Source organism: Anolis carolinensis, chromosome 5 (assembly GCF_035594765.1).
Source record: "Anolis carolinensis isolate JA03-04 chromosome 5, rAnoCar3.1.pri, whole genome shotgun sequence".
In the NCBI taxonomy this organism is placed as follows: domain Eukaryota; kingdom Metazoa; phylum Chordata; class Lepidosauria; order Squamata; family Dactyloidae; genus Anolis; species Anolis carolinensis.
Window position 1 is genome coordinate 103,987,816 of NC_085845.1, and position 23,341 is coordinate 104,011,156.

At 41.7% G+C, this 23,341-nt stretch overlaps 1 protein-coding gene across 2 annotated transcripts in view; it reads left to right on the forward strand.

The window, feature by feature from the left end:
- Positions 1-23,341, forward strand: part of foxj2 (forkhead box J2) — a 59,949-nt gene that overhangs the window by 21,955 nt on the left and 14,653 nt on the right. For both annotated transcript variants that reach the window (XM_008115910.3, XM_003224148.4), the window contains exons 2-5: positions 8,859-9,211; positions 12,128-12,202; positions 12,823-12,891; positions 15,302-15,442. In XM_008115910.3, the coding sequence (XP_008114117.2) occupies positions 8,879-9,211; positions 12,128-12,202; positions 12,823-12,891; positions 15,302-15,442 (618 nt within the window). In that variant the 5' untranslated portion in view covers positions 8,859-8,878. The remainder of the gene's footprint in view (positions 1-8,858; positions 9,212-12,127; positions 12,203-12,822; positions 12,892-15,301; positions 15,443-23,341) is intronic.

Genomic DNA, 23,341 nt, shown 5'->3' on the forward strand with positions numbered 1-23,341 from the left:
GAGTGAACTGGTTTAAAGGATCAGAAGGTTGATTTTATTAGTCAGTGTTTTCCCTTTCCTCATGTACCTTTAGTTTCAGGCTGTAGGCTGATACTAGTCCTGCCTGTCCTGGTTCTTTCATGTCACTTCAGTTCTTACAAAAACTTGGTCTAGCATTATGGATACATGATATGTATAAAGTGTTCTGCTTAATTGAATTATTTGGATTTTAGGACTGAGAGAACTTTCAGTGCTTCTCCATTAGCAAGATTTCTCCTGCGTGTTATTGTGATTTTTTTTAGCATGTCTATCATGGTATGAACAGCTCAAGTACATAGAGTGCTTTCCTGAAATATTAGACCTCCCCTTTTGGCTTTTCCACATGTTACAATGTAGAATTAAAATGAATATAATTGGCATTGGTACACTTGAGGCACACAGGACACTCAGCACGATGAACATGCAAAATAGTGTCATTTAAGCCCCAAAACAAACTCAGACTTGTTTGCTGCATTAAATATTATTCCATAAGTTAATACTTGGTAAAAATGTATTTGGCAGCAATTATAGCTGTTTGCCTTCTTGGATATGTCTTTATCTCTTTTGTGTATCTGGGTCATGCATTTTTTTTCTGTTCTTCTTGGCATAATTGCTCCTGTTTTGTTAGCTTGGATGGGGATTGTTGGTGAGAAAACTTTGATACAGATTCTCCATCAAATTGTAATCTGGACTTTGAGGCCATCATAAGATATCCTGGATCTTGTTTGTAAACTAATCCAGTGCTATTTTAACTGGGCATTGGGGATCATTATTCTGCTAGAAGGTGAGCCTCAAATGCCTGTCCCTGGTCCCATGCTTACTGATACAGATTTCCTCCTAGAACAACTTTGTATTTGCTTGCATCCATCTTCCCCCCGGTCTTGACTAGTTTCTCAGGCCCTGACAGGGAAAAGAATCCCCATAACATGATATTACCACTAGCATGCATCACTGTGGGTTTGGTTCTCGTTGTCATCAGTCCAGTTAGGTTGTCTTGCAGGTAAATATTAATAGCTTTGTTTGTGTGTGCATGCATGTGTTTGGGTGCACTATATGCAAGCATTACCGTTATGTGTCATCATCTGCTTGCAATTGTTGGTCAGGATTCGCCAACATGAGCTGAGCTGATGGAAGCTCTTTTGAAGAAGGCAGAAACCATTTTGCTTCCATTTCATTGCCTGGATAAGAACACATTCCTTGATCAACAAATTAATAGGAGTTAAAATGACCACCCAGTTCTTCATCCGTTACTTGCTGTCACCATGTTGTAGCTTGTGTCTGAAAATTATACAAATGGAATATCTTTTATCTTGAAATCTGAATTCTAGAATACCTGTACTGCATAATCCATAATCGGCCACGTTGGTGGTTGAGATAGTGAAATTTTTATTTCAAATGCTTCAATGTTTCATGCACAAAATTGTTAAAAACATGTTAAAATTACATGTAGACTAAGGTTCCAAGATGTATACCAAAAATGTATTTCATATTTAGATGTGGGTACCATTTCCAAGGTACAACATTATGTATGTGCCAAGATTCCAAAAAAAGCAGAGTCCAAAACACTTCTGATTCCAAACATTTTGGATAAGAGATACACACCTATAACTGTTCTCATTCAACTCTGTTCTATTCCTGCTTTCCATTATAGTCTGACAAACTGTGTTGTCTAGATGGGAGAATCATCTGGAAGTTCATGAGCTTTGCTTTGCTTCCATCATCTAAAACAGTGGTTCTCAACCTGGGGTCCCCAGATGTTTTTGGCCTACAACTCCCAGAAATCCCAGCTACTTTGTCAGCTGTTAGGATTTCTGGGAGTTAAAGGTCAAAAACATCTGGGGACCCCAGGTTGAGAACCACTGATCTAAAACATATGCTGGTGTACTGAGCACAGGGTGTCACTGAGATATCATCAACACTTCCATATAAAACCCAGAATATCTGTTTTGAATTGGATTATATGGCAGTGTAGATCTGAAACATATGGTAGTGTAGATCCAGCCTGGGAGACCTCATGGTGCTTTCCAATTTCTTTGCTATGGGATAAACCTAAAGTCTTGCAAATATCTCATAGGTGTTCTTGTCCATTCTAATTGTTATAACATAAAACAGCATTGTGTGTTTTAAAGTATTATTTGGCTTGTTGACATTTAGATTAAAAATGAATGATATGTACAATTTTCATTTTACATAATAAATACAAAGCAACCTGGATATAAATGTTTCACTTGTGAAGTTCTAAACTGAGTCAGAAACTTTGCCTGATGCATTGTGTTAAAGGAGGCTTTTTTTGGTGTGTAAATGAAGAACCAATCTAGCCATTTTTCAAATATCAGTATTTACATTGTGCCTACCTCATACACTTTATTTTAATCTCATGAGGGGAAAGATCTGTTTTAGCAAATTGGTCTTCAGCCTTACTATCTCAGGTGTTAAGCTTGCTACATTTTATAGGTTGAGATAGACTCAAACAGGAGCTAGATAATACACAATCTGGTAGTTCCATTATCCGGGCGAACTCCTAAAGGGGGCACTAGACAGAGAAGGATAGTCCATTTTAGGGTGGGAGAGTTGAAGGAGGAAAATCATTTTCTCGCTGGTTATCCCCTTCCCCATTCCATAAATGGGGGATGTTTAAAGGATGGTGACATGGATGGGGGGGAATAACAGGAAAACTGGAATATGGTTTTACTCCTTCAACCCCCCCCCCCCCCAAATTGATTATCTTTCTTTGCCGAGGTCCTCTTTTGGTCTCCAGTCATGGAACAGTACCCAAAATGTAATATTCAGATTCCTGTTTTCTTATATCAAATCTTGAAGTCACCGATGGCATAATAGGTTAAACCCTTGTTCTGGCAGAACTTCTGACTTTGAAGGTTAGGTTGCCGACCTAAAGGTTGCCAGTTCGAATCCAGGGAGAGCACAGATGACCTTGCTCTGTCAGCTCCAGTTTCCTGTGCAGGGACATGAGAGAAGCCTCTCACCAGGATGGTAAAAACATCAAAATATCCGGGCGTCTCCTGGGCAACGTCCTTGCAGACAGCCAATTCTCTCATACCAGAAGTGACTTGCAGTTTCTCAAGTCGCTCCTGACACGCAAAAAAATAAAAATAAATAAAAATAAAAAATCAGATCTTAAAAAATTGTCATGAATTCTGGTTGTAAGACTACCTACATTTGTGGGAATTTTTGAAAGATATTTCCTGTAGAGAAGTATTTATAACACATCATTTCTACAATCTAAATCTAATCTAATCTAATCTAAATCCAAATCCATCCATAATAAAAGTGCAAACCCGTATGTTTGTATGTGGCACGGATGTCCGCTTACACAGACAGCCTCCGGCCTCCACAAACAGGCTGTAGTTCCCAGTGTCGAGAAGCCTGCAAGTCACTCCTTTGCACTGACATTGCGGTTACAGCGAGCACCATGAACATGTAGCCCAACCCCTGCCAATGTCCTCCCCAAACACTACGGCCCACCACCCAAGGAATGCTTTCATTTGGGGACCATTTCATCCTAGATTTTGCTTTTTCCACCACAGGCAGCCATTGGTTCTCCATTGCTGTGAAATTTGCATGACCCCGCCTACTGCCCTTGCACCACAGGCAGGCATCCCAGGGTTCTCCATTGCTGTGGAATTTTCATGACCCCGCCTACTGCCCTTTCCTTTCAAATCTGTCTGCATAACAAACACAGCAGAACTGAGCTGCAACTAAACTTACTGGAGGAGTTTGGGGGATTGACGCCACATGGTGGAAGTTGTAGTTCACCCCTCATCAAGTCAGAGCACTGTGATTCCTACTGGGGAATTTAGAGGAGTTGTAGTTCACCTACACCCAGAACGCTATGAACCCAAACAACGGATCTGGACCAAACTTGGCACACAGACTGAACATTGCCTGCCGTGGATACTCACAGATGTTTCGGGACAATTGCCCTGGAAATCTGGGAGTTGTAGTAGTTCACCCCATCCAGAGAGCATTGCAGCCAGGCGATGACCAGCCAAAGACAGATCTGGACCACACTTGGTATACAGACCCAAGATGGCCAACTTTGAATACTGGCAGGGTTGGGGGAGTATTGACCCACGATTCTGGGAATTGTAGTTCACCCACTCCAAACTGAGAATACCTAACAATCAAAGACAAATAATGCCTTTATCAAATAACCTGGGCATTGCTGGCTTCCCAAGCTGGTGTAACATAAATGCAAGGCATGGTTGTAAGAATGAAACAGTCGTACTGTATCTTGTATCTAACATGCTGTAGTAATCCGAACTGGGCTTACTGTTTTTATGAAATTTAAGTACAGTAGAGTCTCGCTTATCCAACATTTTATATTATCCAACGCAATTTGCCTTTTAGTAGTCAATGTTTTTGTAGTTAAATTTTCAATACATTGCGAAATTTTGGTACTAAATTCGTAAATACAGTAATTATTACATAACATCAGGTATTGAACTGCTTTTTCTCTTGTAAAACATGATATTTTTGTGCTTAATTTGTAAAATCATAACGTAGTTTGATGTCTAATAGGCTTTTCCTTAACCCCTCCTTATTATCCAACATTTTCGCTTATCCAACGTTCTGCCGGCCCGTTTATGTTGGATAAGTGAGACTCTACTGTAAATAGTTTAAATTAGTGCTCCCTCCCTTGCTAATTTCAATCATTCAACCTTGAGCACAAAGGGTGGTACTATACAGCCATAGAAGTCGGGCCAGAACTACCTGATTTTTTTTAAAGGATGAGATAGCAGGCACACATTTATGTGAGACTATATAGAGCAGTGCTATTCTAGTGGTGGTCCACTAAACTTGTGTGCAAGCCAGTGACAGCCTATCAATAGGCTAATTTCCAAAACAGAAAGAAACAAGTTGGCTAGTTGGCAGAAACATATTCTGGTCCCTTTACAGTAGGGGGGGAAATAAATTTCTTTCATTTCAGAGACTGTGAGAAGGCCTGTTGGACAATATTGCATCATTTCCTGATCCTGTTTTTCTTCCCTCCGATCTTATGGTGGGAAGGAATGTTTTATGTCTGCTTGACACTGTGAAGACTAGCGGAGGACACAAAGTAACTGTTTTTGTTTTAGTAATTATATCCTATGTTTTTCATTTTTTCTGCTTTTCTTCTAAACTGATAAAAATGAAATGGCTTCCTACACTTCAAGAAATTTCAAATCAAAAATAACAATTTAAAAGCAAAATCATTTTCCATTATTTTTTGAATAAATTGTCCTTTTTCTTTTTAAAATATTTTATTTAAGCCTTTTTAAATACATAAAATAATGAATCAGGAATGTTTTGGATTCTGCTTTTTTTTTTTTGGAATCTTGGTGCATACATAATGTTGTACCCTGGAAATGGCACCCACATCTAAACATTAAATACATTTTTGATATATACCTTGGAACCTTAGCCTACAGGTAATTTTAACATTATGTTTTTAATAATTTTGTGCCCCCCACTCCCATTGCACCTGACTGCTTGGATTTCTAGTCATCGCATTGGTAGCCAGGTTTCTGCACACTTATGACTGATCTTCCATTCTCTTTATCTGGAGAAACTGATCAAATGGAACTAGTGTCTATGCTGGTGATTGCCATTGCTGAAGATTCTCACACAGAACCCCATGGAGGATTGTCAACTGCCTATGGCATTGCTTAAAAGGCCTTGAATAAACTCCTTTTTATTACAAAGGGGAGGCAGCTTACCGAGGTAATAAAGTTGCTACAGAATCAAGGATGCATTTAATGAATAAACTTGCTATTTTTATCAAACGTTTAACACACCCAACAGTTTCATGCTAAACTAAATTGTACTTAACTTGTTTTAAGTTACTAAAGTGACCATCAATCCCCAAACGTGAACAAAGTGGATAAAATACCCACCCACCTCCAAAATGACCTCAACATTTCTAAAAATGTACTTGTCTATTTCTGAGGGTCACATCTGCTTTTTTTTATCCAGAAGTGGCTATTTAGTGTTACTAAGCTTGCAAAGCAATTGGCCCACACAAAGTTGTGACGTTCTTTCTGCCCCCACATGTGCTTTTCAATAAAATGTGGAGAAAAAAAAAGGAACCAGCTTCTGCAGAGCCTCCAGTTCTTTACTTTTCCTGCAGAGGATTGTTACTTTCTGTTGGGTAATGAAGAGGAGTGACTGTAATTGCTCTAAGGCCGTGATTCCCATTGTGAGGCACACACCCCACAGGGGGACAATTTGATTTTTTTAAGGGGGGAATTCGAAAATTATTTATTAACAGTGACTTTTTTTGCACTTCTTATGGTTTTTGGGACCTCGTATACAGTATATAAATATATATTGTGACATACACATTTTAAAAATTAAAATCAAAATGTCCACAGCGGTCAGCTGGTGACATTGAAGAGAAGGAAAGCCTGCTAATAGAGAGGAGTGGTGAGAGCATAGAGTTAAGTAGAGAGTACATGAGCACAGAAAAGTCAGGCCACTTTAATTTCAAACACCCTCACTCCTCTCAGACATCTTTTAGCATGACAAGCTATACAAAATATATAAAAATGATTTTTTTCCTGCATATGAATGTGAAAAACTCTGTGAAAAAATCCAAAGCACAATTATTGCTTTCATAGGTAAATCAATATTTTTTGTATGAATAAAAATAAATAATAACAAAACTTTATTTGTATTCCACCCTATCTCCCCAAGGGGACTCAGGGCGGATTCCAACAAACAAAAACATAGAGGCAAAGATTCAGTGCCTCACCACAAGTGCAAACACAAATACATTAACAACTCACCCAGTCCCAAAGCAAACCAGCATCAAAAACCCAATTATTAAATAAAATCTAAAATTACACGAACAGTTACACTACAAAATTATATCTAACCATAAAAACAAGAAGTTATTTCTAACCATACAAACATGAAACTCAGTTTAGCAAGCTCCCAGAGGTTCACTAAAAATGTTAAAATTCAAAGTGATCTATAATTGCCGTAGTATCTAGCAATGCCGGCTCACCCACCAATGATAATATCAATTCGAAAATGAATTAATTGATTGTCACTCCCTAGTCCTCCTCCTCCTCTCCATATGCTAAAGTGCACAAGTGAGTTTTTACATGTTTTTTGAAGGAGAGGAGGTAAGGGGCTGTTTTTATCTTTTTAAGGAGGGCATTCTAAAGGTGAGTGCCGATCACAGAGAAGGCCCTCTCTCATGTTCCCACCAGCTATACTTGAGACGGGGGTGGGACCAAGAGTAGGAGGAGATGTGGTCCTATTAGAGGAGATGTGATTCTTCAAGTAGCCTGCACCCGAACCGTTAAAGATTATTAGCTGCAAGAAAAGTAACGTGAGGTGATAGGATATTATTACATTTTCGCATCAAATACATGCTATGAAGCTGGACACTTAAAATACCCTGAATTTAATGCAGATGACTCAAATCCACGAGCCTCAAATATTATTACTACCCACCTGATAGTTGTTCCTTTTATTACTTAACTTTATCAAGCATAAAGTGTTTTCATTAGCAAAAACTGGTCTTTGTCAGGTTCGAGCATAGAAATCTTGCATTTTCCATTCCTACAAATATTTCCTGATACCTTGTTGGCTACTTAAAATACTTGCCTTAATTGTTTTAGGGAAAAGAACTTTTTGAATAGATAATGAGTGTAGAAAGAACATGACACATAATCAACAAATGACTGATCGTAATGTTACAAAACCCACAGTCTAAGTTTTGGTCCTAGCTTTACTGTCCATGTCACTTGATGACAAAAGAATACCAAACGCGCCATCGAATTGCTAACAAAAACATATAAAAAGTCCTGGGAACATATTTTTTTTTAGTGAAGTTAGATGATGGTAGCATTAACTATCACGTAATTGTGATTGAAGTTTATTTAATACTTTAAATACACTTACCATTTGTATTTAGAATTTAGTAGTTGTTGTTATATTTGTCTCACTTATAAGTGTCACACATTCCCTTGTTGATAGATCACGAATTTCCCAAGGTAGTGGTGATGGTGGTGGTTGTTTCTTCTTCTTCCTCTTCTTCCTCCTCTTCTTCTAATTCTTCTTCTTAACAATTCCTTACCAATTTCTTCTTCAGTGCTTCAACCAGTAGTCCTTTTGGTCTTTTTTTTTTCTCTTTCATGAATGCTATGTTTTTTGTAATCTTGTTCAGACCAAGTTAATGACATTTTAGGTTTCTTCCACATCAATAGAAGTTTACTTTTTGAATAACACTATGTAACAAAATTTGAAAAAACAATCTGTTCCTGGTTTGAAAGTGTTATTTTCTGTTTAATTATGCGGTACTTGCTTTGAAAGTAGTTATTATACTCCACAAACTTTTTTATGTGGCTGCCACAAACTATGTTGAATTGGCTGAGACTATCAGATATTCATTGAAAAACTATAGCAAAATGTGCTGCACGATGTCCTGCAAAAACAAAGATTTTGCAGTTTAATAAACTTTTTTCCATGGTTTTATGATAGATCCAATTAGGAAATGATATTTATAAGCCAGGAACAAAAATCATGTTAAATAGTGACATAAGAATGATACGTCAAGGGAATGGGGATCAGAATTTTAAAGATGTTTGGGGGGGGCATAGCCCAAAAAAGGATGGGAATCACTGCTCTGAGGCTGTCTTCTACTTTCTCCTACAATTTCTAGTTTTCACACACTCCCAAAATAATACTTTTAACTATGGAAATGTTTCTGAAATGGGTCTGTAGTAGTTTTTTGAGATTTGTTTTAGCCTTATCTATGTTTATGCTTGTGGGAGAAGGGAGCCATGTGGCTTTGCTATATTTTAATGTTCAACTTTCTTTCTCTGCAACAGATAATTTTGCCTCCAGCATCATGGCCTCTGACCTGGAAAGCAGCCTCACTTCCATTGATTGGCTCCCACAGCTTACTCTTCGGGCCACGATTGAGAAACTAGGCAGTGCTTCTCAGTCAGGCCCCCCAGGGGCTGGCCGGAAGTGCCCTCCGGGTTCACCCACAGACCCCAATGCCACCTTGAGCAAGGATGATGCTGCGGTTCACCAGGATGGGAAGCCACGCTACAGCTATGCCACTTTAATCACATATGCCATCAACTCCTCACCTGCCAAGAAGATGACCCTCAGTGAGATCTATCGCTGGATTTGTGACAACTTTCCATACTACAAGAATGCTGGCATTGGCTGGAAGGTGAGGATATCCAAAGCTGGAGTTCCCACTTATGAGAGTGTGTTCTCTTTTAATCTTCCTACAAATATGTACTCTCATTTGTATGATTGTGTTACCTACTCAGGTCCAGAAACTAGTGGTAGTCATCATTTTTATCAAGTCTAAGGCCTCTTCCACACAGCTTAATAAAATCCCACATTTTCTGCTTTGGACTGGAATATATGTCCATGTGGACTCAGACAACCCAGTTCAAAGCAGATATTGTGGGAGTCTCTGCCTTGATATTCTGGCCTGTATGTCTGTATGGAAGGGCCCCAACTCTTAGAAACCAATTGAGTGGACAACATGCAGCTTCTGGGTTAAATATTTTTCTATTATTACTATGCTGCAGGTGCCTATTAGTCCTTTTCCAGTGCGTTTCAAGAGAAGAAGAAAACTAAAACACTAAACAGTGAAACAAGCTTCACTTATCACATCTACCATGTTTAGAAATTGTATTATTCTTCTGGAGGTATTCAAGGAATTCTATTTTTTCATCTGTCTAGATAAATTTGGTAAGGAGTTTTCACTCCAGGTGCTAAGCATCTGGGTTCTAAACCAGAGATTCAAGCACTAGAATCTGAGTACCTTACTACTTACTTCATACTGAAAGCTCGTGAAAAGGGATTCTAGCTCTGAAAGAGATTTTGTCTTTTTTCTGTCAAAACCTGGCAGAGATGCCAAAATGTGGTTTAGATTCTCTGAAACAAAGTGAGTGGGATGATTTGATTTTCAGAAGAGCAGTAGCAGATGGAAGAAGATTGTTTACCCCTTGTTCCTGCCTACTACTATTTTCATATAAACTGCTCATTCCTTCTTTCCCCCTTATCTATACATCACGAGAGAAGCCTCCCAGTAACACATCCAGGCGTCCCGATGGCCAATTCTCTCACACCAGAAGCGACCTGCCGTATGTTCTCAAGCCACTTCTGACACAATTTAAAAAATCTATACATCAGTATCTATTTATATTTGGTAATTCTTACTAAGGGCAAAGTCATTTTTGACCTGGGAAGAAAGGGAAGCAGAAGAAGGATTCTAGCAGCCCCTTTAAGACTGATTAATTTTATCGTAAGCTTTTGTAGACTTCCATGTACTTATTCAGATGCTCCTATGGAGTGAGATTAAAGCTACAAGTATTTAAGGTCAATTACATAGCTGGGATTATAATAGAATGTGGTTGTGACCCTGTGAACCTTCAAAGTGTTTGTCAGATGATACAGTTTTATCAAGTGGCTAGTATATTGATCTGGAAACAAGAAAGTCATTAGATTTGCTTACTTATTCTATTGCTTTGAGAAATGGTGAAGACAGTTGTTTTGGTATATAGAATCCTAGATTTGGGAGAGACTACAAAGGCCATCCAGTCCAACCCCCTGCTGTACAAGAACACATGTCAAAACACTCCCAACAGATAGCCATCCAGCATCTGCTTGAAAGCCTCCAGAGAAGGACACTCCACTGCACCCTGGGGAAGCATATTCCACTGCTGAACAGTAGAACCTCAATTTCCTGCCATTTGAATCCATTTATTCCATCTTCAATATGTCATCTTTTCAAATATCTGAACATGGTCGTCATGTCCCCTTCCAGTCTTCTTTTTTCCAGGCTAAATGTATCCAGCTCTCTAAGCCACTACTAATAGGGATTGGCTTTCAAACATTTGAGCATTTTGGTCACACTTCTCTGGACATGTACTAGCTTGACAATATCCTTCTTGAATTTTGGCATCCAGAACTGGACACAGTACTCCAGATGGGGTCTGACCAAAGCAGAATAGACTGGGACTATGACTTCCCTCAATCTAGACACTACACTCCTATTTATGCAGCCTAGAATTGCGCTCACTTTTTTAAGCTGCTGCATCACAATGTGGACTTCATGTTCAGCTTGTGGTCTCCTAAGACTCCTAAGGGGAAATCCATTTCACATTATTGCTATTATTATTATTGTCTCTGTTTATTGTCTTTATTTATATCCCGCCTTTTTCCCTGTGGGGACTCAAGGCGACTAACACTCCACACTAAACAAGTTTAAAAGATACAATACAAAAGGTAAAAATCAATTAAATACTAATAGTGTGGTAAAAACAAAATAAAAATGCAACATATACACTAAAATTGCCTTTAAAAGTTATATTTATATTACTGTTTTCAAGCCAGGTGTCACCAATTCCACATCAGCGCATTTCATGTTTACGGGCTGAGTGTAGTACCTTACGTTTTTACCTGTTGAAATTCGTTTTGTTAGTTTTGGCCCAGCTCTATATTCCCTCCCTCATCTGCACTTTGGCTTTTCTAACTTCCTTCCTACATATACTGGCTATTTATTTGAATTAATCTTTGGTCCATTTCTTGTATGTGCCCCTTTAAAATCCTAGCTTAATTGAAACTTCCTTAGACATTTATTCTGGTTTCTTTAGACACATCCTTTTTTCTTTGGAACTGTTTGAAGTTGAGTCCCCGCTTTGAGTCCTCTTTGGGAGAGATAAAATGGAGTATTAATAAATATAATATATTATTATTATTATTTTGCCTCCAGTATCTTACTTTTCAGAAACTCCCTTTCATATATGTATGAGTTAGGTAACAACTAATATATGTCTACATATTAATATACATAGCATGTCAAGAAACAATTAATTTTGTTCATATCTTTACCAGTGTTTTAATTGAGTAATTTCTCTTTCTCATCTTACTTTGCATTTTTTTGTTTTAGAACAGTTAACTGTTGGTCTAAAATTGCATGGCCAGAAAGGTTGAAATGCTCAGTAACTGGGTTTTTTTTTTGTATTGCTATTTCTAATCAGTTAATTTTCTTGCATATGAATTGCCTGGTTTGTCCACTGGAAAGGGGATACACTGTATATTAATTACTGTTTTTTCTGCTCTCTTCCAGAACTCCATTCGTCACAATCTGTCTCTGAATAAATGCTTTCGAAAAGTGCCTCGGCCACGGGATGACCCTGGAAAGGTGAGAAATCTGCCTTGCTTTGACCAACTCCTTCATTCATAATGCTGGATTGTCAAACACTTATGGACTTATAAATGAACAGAATGAAGAAACTGATGGAGAAGACATTTGTTTTTTAAAAAAGCGTAAATCTTAGAATACAGTTATCACTTGTATGTGTCAGTGTAATACGAATGAAATCTTGGTGTGGAGTGAATACTTTGCACTCTTCAGTATGTGGACATTGGAGGGGAGGGGTTGAGACTCAGTATCCTAGACTTAGTTGTGTGCTACTGACCTCAGAATAGGGAATTATGGGTTGCATTTCTTGAAATTTTACTGGATTCTTGTGACAGTCATTCTATTTCATGTTTTAACATCTAAACTGCTATTCTTGCCCAACCTGTTCTTCTTGAAAGAGTTTATCAGAGTAGAGATGGATGGAAGGAAGGAAGGAAAGGAGGGGGCGACAGACAGCTTTGTAAGAGTATATTATTACTACCCTGTGCAACCAATGCAGTTGATAGCTATGTCAGGCAACATCCTCTTTATCTTTCTGGATTGTACTGCTGTTGCTTCTAACTCTGGTATGAAGATTTGTTTGTTAGTCCTGTCACTAATAGATCTTTTTTTATTTCCAGGGTTCTTATTGGACAATTGATACTTGTCCTGATATTGTCCGTAAGAGGCGGCATCCACCAGATGATGATGTGAGTATGACTTCTTTATCCTCCCCAAGGACCAAAATATATGAGATGAGAAACATGACCTTTTTAAAGTGGGGGACACTGTGAAACACAGACGTTGCCCCCACTATCATATTTTCATTTTATTTATTTACTATCATATATACCCAGTGTTGCCTGGATTAGGCATTTGTTCTGCTATTTATTAGAAATAATTGTTTGGATTTCGGTTTTATGAATGGTCCCATTAGAAAATGCATACCCATATAATGGGACCTTTGAGAAATGTATATAGCTGAGCCCAAGACCTGGCTGGAATGCAACTTCCATCAGTTCCAGATGGCTGCAACTCCTATCAGCCCCAGATCTGGGTTTGTTGGTGGTATTCATGTGACTTTCTGCATGTGGGTGGACTGCAACTCCCATAATCTTTTGTTCACCTGCACCTCCTCAAACTCTGACAGTATTTTAAGTTGGATAATGATAGTTATGCATATTACTTTGGTCCAGATCCATCAAAACGGTGTTCTTTGGTCCAGATCCATCAAAACGGTGTTCTTTGGTCCAGATCCATCAAAACGGTGTTCAAAATACTTTGACTTTTATATAAAGTGACGGGGTTTTTTAAAAACAAGAGTTGCTAGCCTTCATTGCGTTGAAATAGCTAACATTGTATAAGCAAAAGCTGATGAAATCTAAAAACAGAAAAGCAATGACATAAAGTTTCAACTCGTCAAGGGAATGGATGATTTTCATTACCTGTCTCTTCAGTTAATTTGGGGAAAGTGCAAAATACCCAATCAATTCCTTTTGAACAAGATAACGTAATCTGGTTTATGGAGATAAACTAACTTTTGTTGATTCACATATGTGCACTTTCAATAGCAGTAACTATTCGAAGAACAGTAAATGTTTAATAACTCATTCAGCCATACCAAAGTTGTAAGGATGCAACATTTAGGCTGCATTGTATGCATTGACTTTGAGATTGTGTGGACTAAACATAGGAAAATGAAAACACCAGTTTTGACAGAAGATTCATTTTCATGCTAATTAATTAGATTAATCAGTTTAAAAACTCTTAATGCGCAATTATGGACGAGATAGATTTTGTAAGCTTGTTCTTAAGTTGAATTTGTATGTAAGTTGGAACAGACACGGTTTTAAGTGCAACTCCTGCCATTTTAAAAAAGTTTTAGATAGCATAGAGAAGGGTTAACACTCCCATGATGTTTCTTTTGTTGTCTGTGCTCCTGTTCAGAAGATTTCACTTCACTGTCTGACCCTGTGGCAATTGGATTGTGAAAATTTTAGGTTATCATAGAAACAAGGATTGGTGATAAAGCTTCAGTGGAGACATCTTTTTTCCAGGATAACTCTTACAGGAGTAAATTTTCATTCCTAGGGGTAGATTTCCTCTCACTTCCTGTTGTTAACTATGAATAAGATGTAAGTTGGATGTCTGTAACTTGGGGGATGCCTGTATAATGTTAGTGTAATCCCATACTAAAATGGAAGATAACAAGCACCATCTTGCAAGAGATATTTTCTTTTTTCTTTCACAAGAAATATAATGGCAGATAGGCCATCATTTGAAAGTGATGCTTGTTTCAATACTTTTAAACTCTTGTGTACATTAAAATGATAGACTGAATGATTATTATTATTATTATTATTAAACTTTATTTGTACCCCGCTATCATCTCCCGAAGGACTCGATGCGGCTTACAATGGCCAAGGCCTCAACACACAATATAACAATACAAAACAAAAGGCAAATTAAAACAATTAAAACAGTATAAACAACAAGCAGTAAACAATACGCTAAAACACAATAAAACTGGGCCGGGCCAAAGTAATGGGTACAAGATTAAAAGTGCTGATGTGACAGGTGAAATATAAGGCTTATAGGGCAAGTGCAGGGTGCGATATGCAATCTAAGTTCTAATAAAGTGCTTATGGGACTTGGTGTTGGAGATTTCCTATTAATCTGGGAAGGCACATTGGAACAGCCAGGTCTTCAAGTTCTTTCTGAAGACTGCCAATGTAGGGGCCTGTCTGAGATCCTTGGGGAGGGTGTTCCAGAGTCGGGGGAAATTGCAGTTCATATGATGAACCAACAAATATTATCTGACTTTCAACCTAAGCTGTACATGGCTCAGCATGCCTCCAGAAGTACTGAGGATCTTGGCTGATGATTTTAAATGCGTTCACAAGATCTGAGACTGTTTGACCATCAGATATAGAGTCTGAGATTTTCTCTTGCTCTAGTATGCTGTGGGACATGCTACTGTCTTTTAGAATCCTATATATGCCCCTCTCCACCATGACTCATACTTTTTTGTTTGTAAAATATGCTACAGGTTTCTTTGTTGTAGTGTTACTTCTCTGTCTATCCCTTTCTTATGCATATGCATTTCCCCCTTCTATTCAGTTGTCACAAGATTCCCCAGACCAAGAGGCAAGCAAAAGCCCACGGGGCCCCATCCCTGTTGGTGCAGAAGCATCACTGTCCCCTGAATCCACCCAGCAACTGTCATTGCAAAGCACACCATCTATTGGCAACTACAGTCAGGTGAGTGGAGATCAATTGTGTAGGACAGTGATTCCTAACCTGTGGGCCGCGGCCCACTGGTGGGCTGCAAGACCTAAAATAAGATCCGCGAGACATGCAGGGAAAATTAGCGTTGGGAGTGCGTGCCGCCATTAGAGAAGAGCAAGAGAGGGAAGGAGAGGGAGAGAAGGAAGGAAGAAGATGCCAGCACATTGCCCTTGCAAGCACTTTCTTGGCCTTGGGAGGCTTCCCAGGGTAGGGCAGAGAAGATTTTCCTGAAGGCACACTCGAGGGAGCGAGAGAAAGGAGAATCCTCCAAAGTTGTTGTTGTTGTTGTTGTTGTTATTATTATTATTATTATTATTATTATTATTATTATTATTATCTCCCATAGCTACATGTTAGTTGTAATGGGAAAGCAGCCCTTTGTAAGACCCTGTTTAATCCCTCAAAGTAACTATTATTATTAGCTCCCATTGCCAAACACAAGAGTTGTAATGGGAAAGCAGCTCTTTGTAAGACCCTGTTTAGTCCCCCAAAGTAGTAGTAGTAGTAGTAGTAGTAGTAGTAATGAAAATAAAAACAACAACAACAACAGAAACCCTTAGGGACAGTTTCTTGGATCTTGCTCTCAACTTTTTGTATTTTTTTTCAACCTCAGCTCCTTCCTCTTCTTTTTTTTACACGAGCGTTATGAAAATCTTGGTGTCTTTGTTTTTAGGCCTGTTTCTGGAGTTATTTGGGGTACTGATTCAGAAAATTGCATTGGATGAACCACATCAGTTGTAGATTATTAAATATAGTTTTCTGTGAGCGAGCAGATGGCGACTACTGGATGGCATATGTTCTGTATCAGAAACTAGAGCTGATGTGGTCTAGCCAATGCAGTTTTTTGAATCAGCACCCCAAATAACTAAACCAAACCTAAAGTTGACCAAAAACTGATTCATAACCCTTTTGGTACTAATGTTGGGAGAGTGGTCAAAGTGGTCCCTGGTCAAGTGGTCCTTATTCAAAAAAAGGTTGGGAACCACTGTGTAAGAGGAGGTGCCAGTGAATGAGGAATATGAAGTGGGAGCCTAGAAGAAGAGAGGAAGTAAGGCAGTATTGCATAGTATATTGTTGTTGTTGTTGTTTATTTATATCCTGCTTTTTCTCTCCACAAGGAGACTCAAAGCGGCCAGAGCTTCTTAAACAAGAGCTTTTTAAACTGTGGATCCTGACCCCAAATGGAATCCTATTAGCTCAATGTCAATGAAAGGCTTCCTCCTGGGGTGAAATGGCATCAGTAATGCCCGCTGCTGCTATGAAAGCAGGAAAGAAAAATGCCATTCATAATGTAAGGGGAAGAGAAATGAGCCCAGCCAAGGCAGCCAACCACATGTATGAAAGAAACAACCCGATAATGGATATGAAGGAGGGGGAGAGGAGGAGGAAGAGGGATGAGGAAAGGCAAAGGAGATATGTAGGAGTGAAGGAGAAAAAGGGGGAGGAATCCTGCCAGCCCCTCCAGGCATTTGTTGCCCTTCGTTCTCTCCAATTGTACCCCCTTGCTTGAAGGAATTTTTTATTGCTATTTTAAGGATTGTACCTTAATCTTCCTGCAGAGTTTGGATTGCATTTGTATGGGCCCTATGCTTCACAAATTCAACCAGCCAGAGCTGAAATAGCTATACCTATCTCAAACTTAAGTTTTCCATCTTATATCAGGGACATCATTTTACTACACCCTTGTATATCATGAGATTTGAGCATCCATGGGTTTTGGAGTCCACTGTGGGTCCTGGAACCAAACCTCAGCAGATACTGAGGGCCACGAATCAAGGAACATGAAAGGCACAAATCAAGAAACATGCTCAGCCATAGCAGAGTACTTGATGAACCAACACAGAAATGCTGGAACACTCTAACACCCACCATGTCAGACTACACAGAGAAGCCATTGAAATCCACAAGCATGTGGACAATTTCAACAGAAAAGAGGAAACCATGAAAATGAATAAAATTTGACTACCAGTATTTTAAAAAACTATAAAATCAGGGCAGTAAATAAAGAACACCACTAAAAAAACAAGCAAATTCCAGACAGATGTGGGTGAAGTGCCAGGAGAGAATGCTTCTGGATCATGGCCATACAGCTCGGAAAACTCACAGCAACTCTCATTGTATTTTACTTGAAGGGTTTGATTTTTATATACTTGGAAGTTAATCATGCCCTAATTGTCCTCCATATCTACAGATTTAACTCAAAGAAAGTTTGATTTGCATACCTATTTTATATACTATATACCCACGGCCACATAAAAACATATTGGGCAAAAAAGGGTTAGTAAACTGAAAAAGTTTACTAACTTAGAAGCTGTGATGAACCATGGGCCTTGTAGTCCTGCTCAGGACATTGTAATCCCTGATGAAGATGAAAACTTGGGTTTTTTACCTTCCCAGTCTGAACTGGATTCCTCTCAGCCAGATCCTTCCCAGGCAGATCTGGAAACCTTGCACCTGCAAGAAAGTTGTGCCCCAGAAGTATGTCAAACAACCCCAGAGCCTACTTCTCCCGTGTTCTTGCGCCGGGAGTTTTGTAAACAACAGAGAAGTTTGGATTCAGCTTCGCGCAGGAGTGCGAGGATAGCAGCTAAGAATGTTGCCAATTAACATTGGTTCTCGTGAGAATCTTTAAGGAGTTTAACATCTGGTCTCAGAGTTTAGCTTTCGTTTCTGATTCCCAGAGAACCGCTTTGGTGAGAAAGTTGGACTCTATATAGGTGTTTTGCCCGCGTAGCAACTTCGCGGAGTCAATTCGTCAGCCTACGGAGCGAGTTGTGTCTGGACAGCGCGCTCCGATTCAAGCCTCGCTTCAGCTCAAGCCTTGCCTTGCTATCCAGCCTTCGCCTTGCTTCCCAGCCTTTGTTTACCTACGGACTTTGCCTTGTTTCCCAGGACTAATCCTTGCCTTGTTTCACGGATTTTACCAAGTTATTCCACGGACCTTGTTCTTGTTCTTAGTTACCTTGTTCCACGTTCAAGCCTTGTTTCAAGTATCAAGTTATTTCCTAGCCACGCTCAAGTTTTATGGACTAAGGACCTTGTCATCTCCCCTCACTTTGCTTGGCAAAGTGAGTGTTTCGGTTATTGGATTACAACTTTGGACCTTAATATTTCTTATTGGACATTGCTTTTTTGGACTAATTCTGACCTTTCCTGAAGGGTCTAATTCTGGACTATTTTCTATACTTGTTTTTATTAACTTTATATATTCCTTCAATAAAGATATTAGTTAGATTCTGGCCTCTGTGTATGGTTATTGGTGCCTCTGCCGCCTGGGTCGTGACAGTTTGACTCCGCCACCCATAAGCACCAACTAACCGAGGCCAGGATGTCTACCGGAGCCGCGCCGGCTGGACAGCCGCTCAGCTACACCATCAGCAAGGACGAAGTGGACCGCATCCGTGACAGACTCAACGCGCAGGATGGAGAAATAAAAGGGTTGAGGGAGCGCGGAGTTCGCCTCCCGGCCATGGCGTTGCCTACCAAGTTTTCTGGAGAAGCTGCTAAGGTTCATGTTTTCCGCCGCCAATGTCAAGCTTATCTAGAGGCCCGTGATGCCGAGTTTCCCCAAGAAGACATCAAGGTGGCGTGGGTCTACAGTCTTTTAGACGGACCAGCGGCTAGCTGGGCGACGGCCCTGTTTGATCAAGCCTCCCCCCACCTAAGTTCAGCACAACGCTTCTTGGATCACCTTAAGGAGACCTGGGGAATCGAGGACAATTTGGAGGCAGCCGGTCACAAACTCCGGCGCCTCCTTCAAGGAGACAGACCCATGTCTCAGTACATAGCCGAGTTCCGCGTGCTGGCCCACAACACCGGCTGGAACGATGTAGCCCTCAGAGGACAATTTCGGGAGGGTCTCAACATTGAAATGCTGGAAGAAATCTCCAAGGTGGATCCTCCCCAGACCCTCGAGGCACTCATTGATCAATGTTTACGGGCTGAAGTCATGATTGCCAACAGGAAACAATGGGTTCGAGGCCAGGGCGGTAGAGCCGGGGCAAAACCCCCCGCTCCCGCCAGTGTTCAGCCACGTCCGGTGTGGAGACCCCCGCCGCCAACCCCATACCCCAGAGGAGGCGAGGAGGTGCCGATGCAGTTGGGCAATGTGCGTCCCAGACTAGATGCCGCCGAGAAGGCCCGTCGTCAACGCTTGAACCTCTGCTGGTACTGCGGGAACGGGGGCCACTTCGCCAGAGAGTGCCCAGCCAAAGGGAAGCCTGCCGCCCGTCTTGCGGCGGCGTCCTCCACGGAGTCGAAGGCGTCTGAGCCGACTGGCACACAGCCGGCGGGGGAAGCCAACGACCGGGTGTAGAGAGGCTCGCCAACCCGGTCAAAAAATCCATCCAAGAGCCGCCAACCGGGGTCCTGTTCCTTCTCGTGGTCACATTATGGTCAGCAAAAAGGGGACCCGTCATGATCCACGCCATGATAGACTCTGGAGCTACCAACAATTTCATCGATAGAGAGTATGCCGACTCTCTGGGATTACAATATCATGATTTCAAGAATGCCCGTGTGGTGCAAGCCATAGACGGCCGTCCCCTCAAGACGGGCCCCGTAAGCCAGTGGTCGGAACCCACCAGGATGTGGATAAGGGAACATATGGAAGAGATTTCCTTCTTTGTTACCGAGGTTCCCCATTTCCCTGTGATTTTGGGAATTCCATGGCTGACACTCCACGACCCTAACATCTCCTGGTCCAACAGAGAACTGCAGTTTGCTTCACCGTACTGCCAAAACCATTGCCTCGTAGCCAAGGTATGCCATGCCACAGACTCCGAGCCCATCATCACCTTGCCAAAGAAGTACTCCGAGTATTGGGATGTATTCAATGAGAAAGAAGCCGAAAAATTACCCCCACATAGACCTTATGACTGTGCCATTGACTTGGTGGAGGGGGCCCCGATCCCGCGAGGGCATCTCTACTCCCTGACTGAACCAGAGCAAGAAGCTCTCAGGGAATTCTTAGAGACAAACCTTCGCAAGGGGTTCATCAGACCCTCTCAATCCCCAGCCGCCTCCCCAGTGATGTTTGTGAAGAAGAAGTCAGGGGAATTACGCTTGGTGGTGGACTACAGAGCATTGAACAATATCACCAAGCGGAACAGCTATCCCCTGCCCTTAATCTCGGATCTACTGGACCGACTTCGAGGAGCCAAGGTCTACACCAAGCTGGATCTTCGGGGGGCTTATAATCTAGTTCGCATCAGAGAAGGGGACGAGTGGAAGACCGCCTTCCAGACTAAATTCGGATTATTCGAGTCCCGAGTTATGAATTTCGGTTTATGCGGAGCTCCCGCAACGTTCCAGCATTTTGTCAACGATATTTTTCAGGACTATCTAGACAGATTCTTGATAATCTACCTGGACGATTTTTTGGTGTTTTCCAGATCACAATCAGAACATGAGAACCACGTCAAAATGGTGTTGCAACGACTGCGGGATCATGGACTTTATGCCAAGCTAGAAAAATGCGCTTTTGATCTACAAGAGGTAGATTTCCTTGGCTACCGCATCTCGCCTCTAGGGCTTTCCATGGATCCAGCCAAAGTTTCAGCAGTATTGGAATGGCGGGCGCCAACTAACAAGAAAGAGGTGCAGCGTTTCTTGGGGTTCGCGAACTACTACCGCAAGTTCATTCCAGATTTTGCCCGCTGGTCCGACCCCATCACTAGCTGCATCCGTGGAAAGCAGCCTTTCCGCTGGACTGATCAAGCAGAGAAAGGGTTCCAGCAACTGAAGAAACTATTCACCTCCCAGCCAATTCTACAGCACCCAAATCCTGGAACCCCTTTTGTGGTGCAAGCGGACGCCTCTGATGTGGCAATTGGGGCTGTACTCTTACAACCGGTGGGAGATCACCTCCACCCCTGTGCCTTTTATTCTCGTCAACTAACCACACCAGAGAGGAATTACACCATTTGGGAAAAAGAACTACTGGCCATAAAGGCAGCCTTTGAAACTTGGAGACATTGGCTAGAAGGGGCCAAATTCCCCATTGAAGTCCACACTGATCATCGTAATCTAGAACATCTAAGAACTGCCCGCAAACTAAATCAGAGGCAGCAACGTTGGGCTTTATTCTTTGAACGTTTCAACTTCCAGATCCATTATGTGACCCCAGCTCAAACCAAGCAAGCAGACGCCCTGTCACGTAAACCGGAATACGCTGCAGGACGCAAGGAGACCTTTGAATCCCAACTGCTACAACCTGAGAACTTTGCCACGCTCACAGTGGGGAACACCAAATCCAGTCCCATTGGTTCAACTTCCCCTACTCCAGGACCCATCTGTGCTCAAGAAATCAGGGCTAGTCAGCAAGCAGATGCCTGGGCGCAGGACCAACTTCGCCAAGGTCTGCATTTTCCCTTTTCGCTTAAAGATGGGCTGCTCTGCTATAGAAATCATGTTTATATCCCACCCGGACCGGGCAGGGAAAAAGCGCTTCGTCTGTGTCATGACTGCAAACCAGCAGGACACTTCGGACTATTTAAAACCATGCATTTGATCCTAAGAGATTTTTGGTGGCCCAAGATCCGCAAGGATGTGGAAAAATATGTCAACACCTGCCCAGTATGCCAGCGCTCCAAGATACGAAGGGAGAAACCCTCAGGGCTTTTGCACCCCCTTCCTACCCCATCTCGCCCATGGGAAATAATTTCCGCGGATTTCATCACTGACCTACCACCTTCCTGTGGATTCACCACGATCTTAGTGGTGGTGGACCTATTCACCAAGTTAGCCCATTTCATTCCCTGCGAAGGCCTCCCCACGGCCAAAGAAACTGCGGATCTATTTCTTCAGCATGTTTTCAGACTACATGGATTGCCCAAGAGTTTAGTCACAGACCGTGGATCTCAATTCACCTCTCGTTTTTGGAAGGCACTACAAAAACTACTGGGCATAGACTCTCGCTTATCTTCAGCTCATCATCCCCAAACAGATGGGCAAACGGAGCGCACCAATGCCACTTTGGAGCAGTATCTTCGCTGTTATGTAAACTACCAACAGGACAATTGGGCTTCTCTGTTACCACTGTCTGAGTTTGCCTACAATAATGGAGTTCAAGCTTCTACAAAAGAAACGCCGTTCTTTGCAAACTACGGTTTCCATCCACGTTACTTTCCCCCTGTCATTGAAACTTCAGAAGTTCCCGCAGCAGAGGATTGGCTGCAGGAACTCACAGCGGTGCAACAACTTTTGCTCCAGCAACTGGACCAAGCCAAGGAGGACTATAAACGCCACGCTGACAAACACCGCCAGCCGGGCCCCGAAATCAAGGTAGGAGATCGGGTTTTTCTGTCCACTCGCTTCCTGCCCTCCCACCGCCCATGCCGGAAGTTAGATGCCCGTTTCATTGGTCCCTATCCAGTGGTGGCGCAATTAAACCCCGTGACTTTCAAACTCCAACTTCCGCGTTCAATGCGCATTCACCCAGTGTTTCACCGTTCCCTGCTCCTTCCGGCGGATGGTGTGCGTCCTGATACAGACCAACCGGCCCCCCCTCCTGTTTTGATGAATGGGGAGGAGGAGTTCGAGGTTGAGGACATTTTGGATTCTCGCTTTCATCGCCGCCGCCTACAATATCTCATTGACTGGGTGGGTTTTGGGCCTGAGGAACGCTCTTGGGAAGACGCCTCCACAGTCCATGCTCCTGATCTAACCCGTCGCTTCCATCTGACCTATCCCACCAAACCGCGACCTCGCGCCTCGGGGAGAGGACCCCAGTTTGGGAGGGGCCCTGAGGAGGGGGATAGTGTGATGAACCATGGGCCTTGTAGTCCTGCTCAGGACATTGTAATCCCTGATGAAGATGAAAACTTGGGTTTTTTACCTTCCCAGTCTGAACTGGATTCCTCTCAGCCAGAT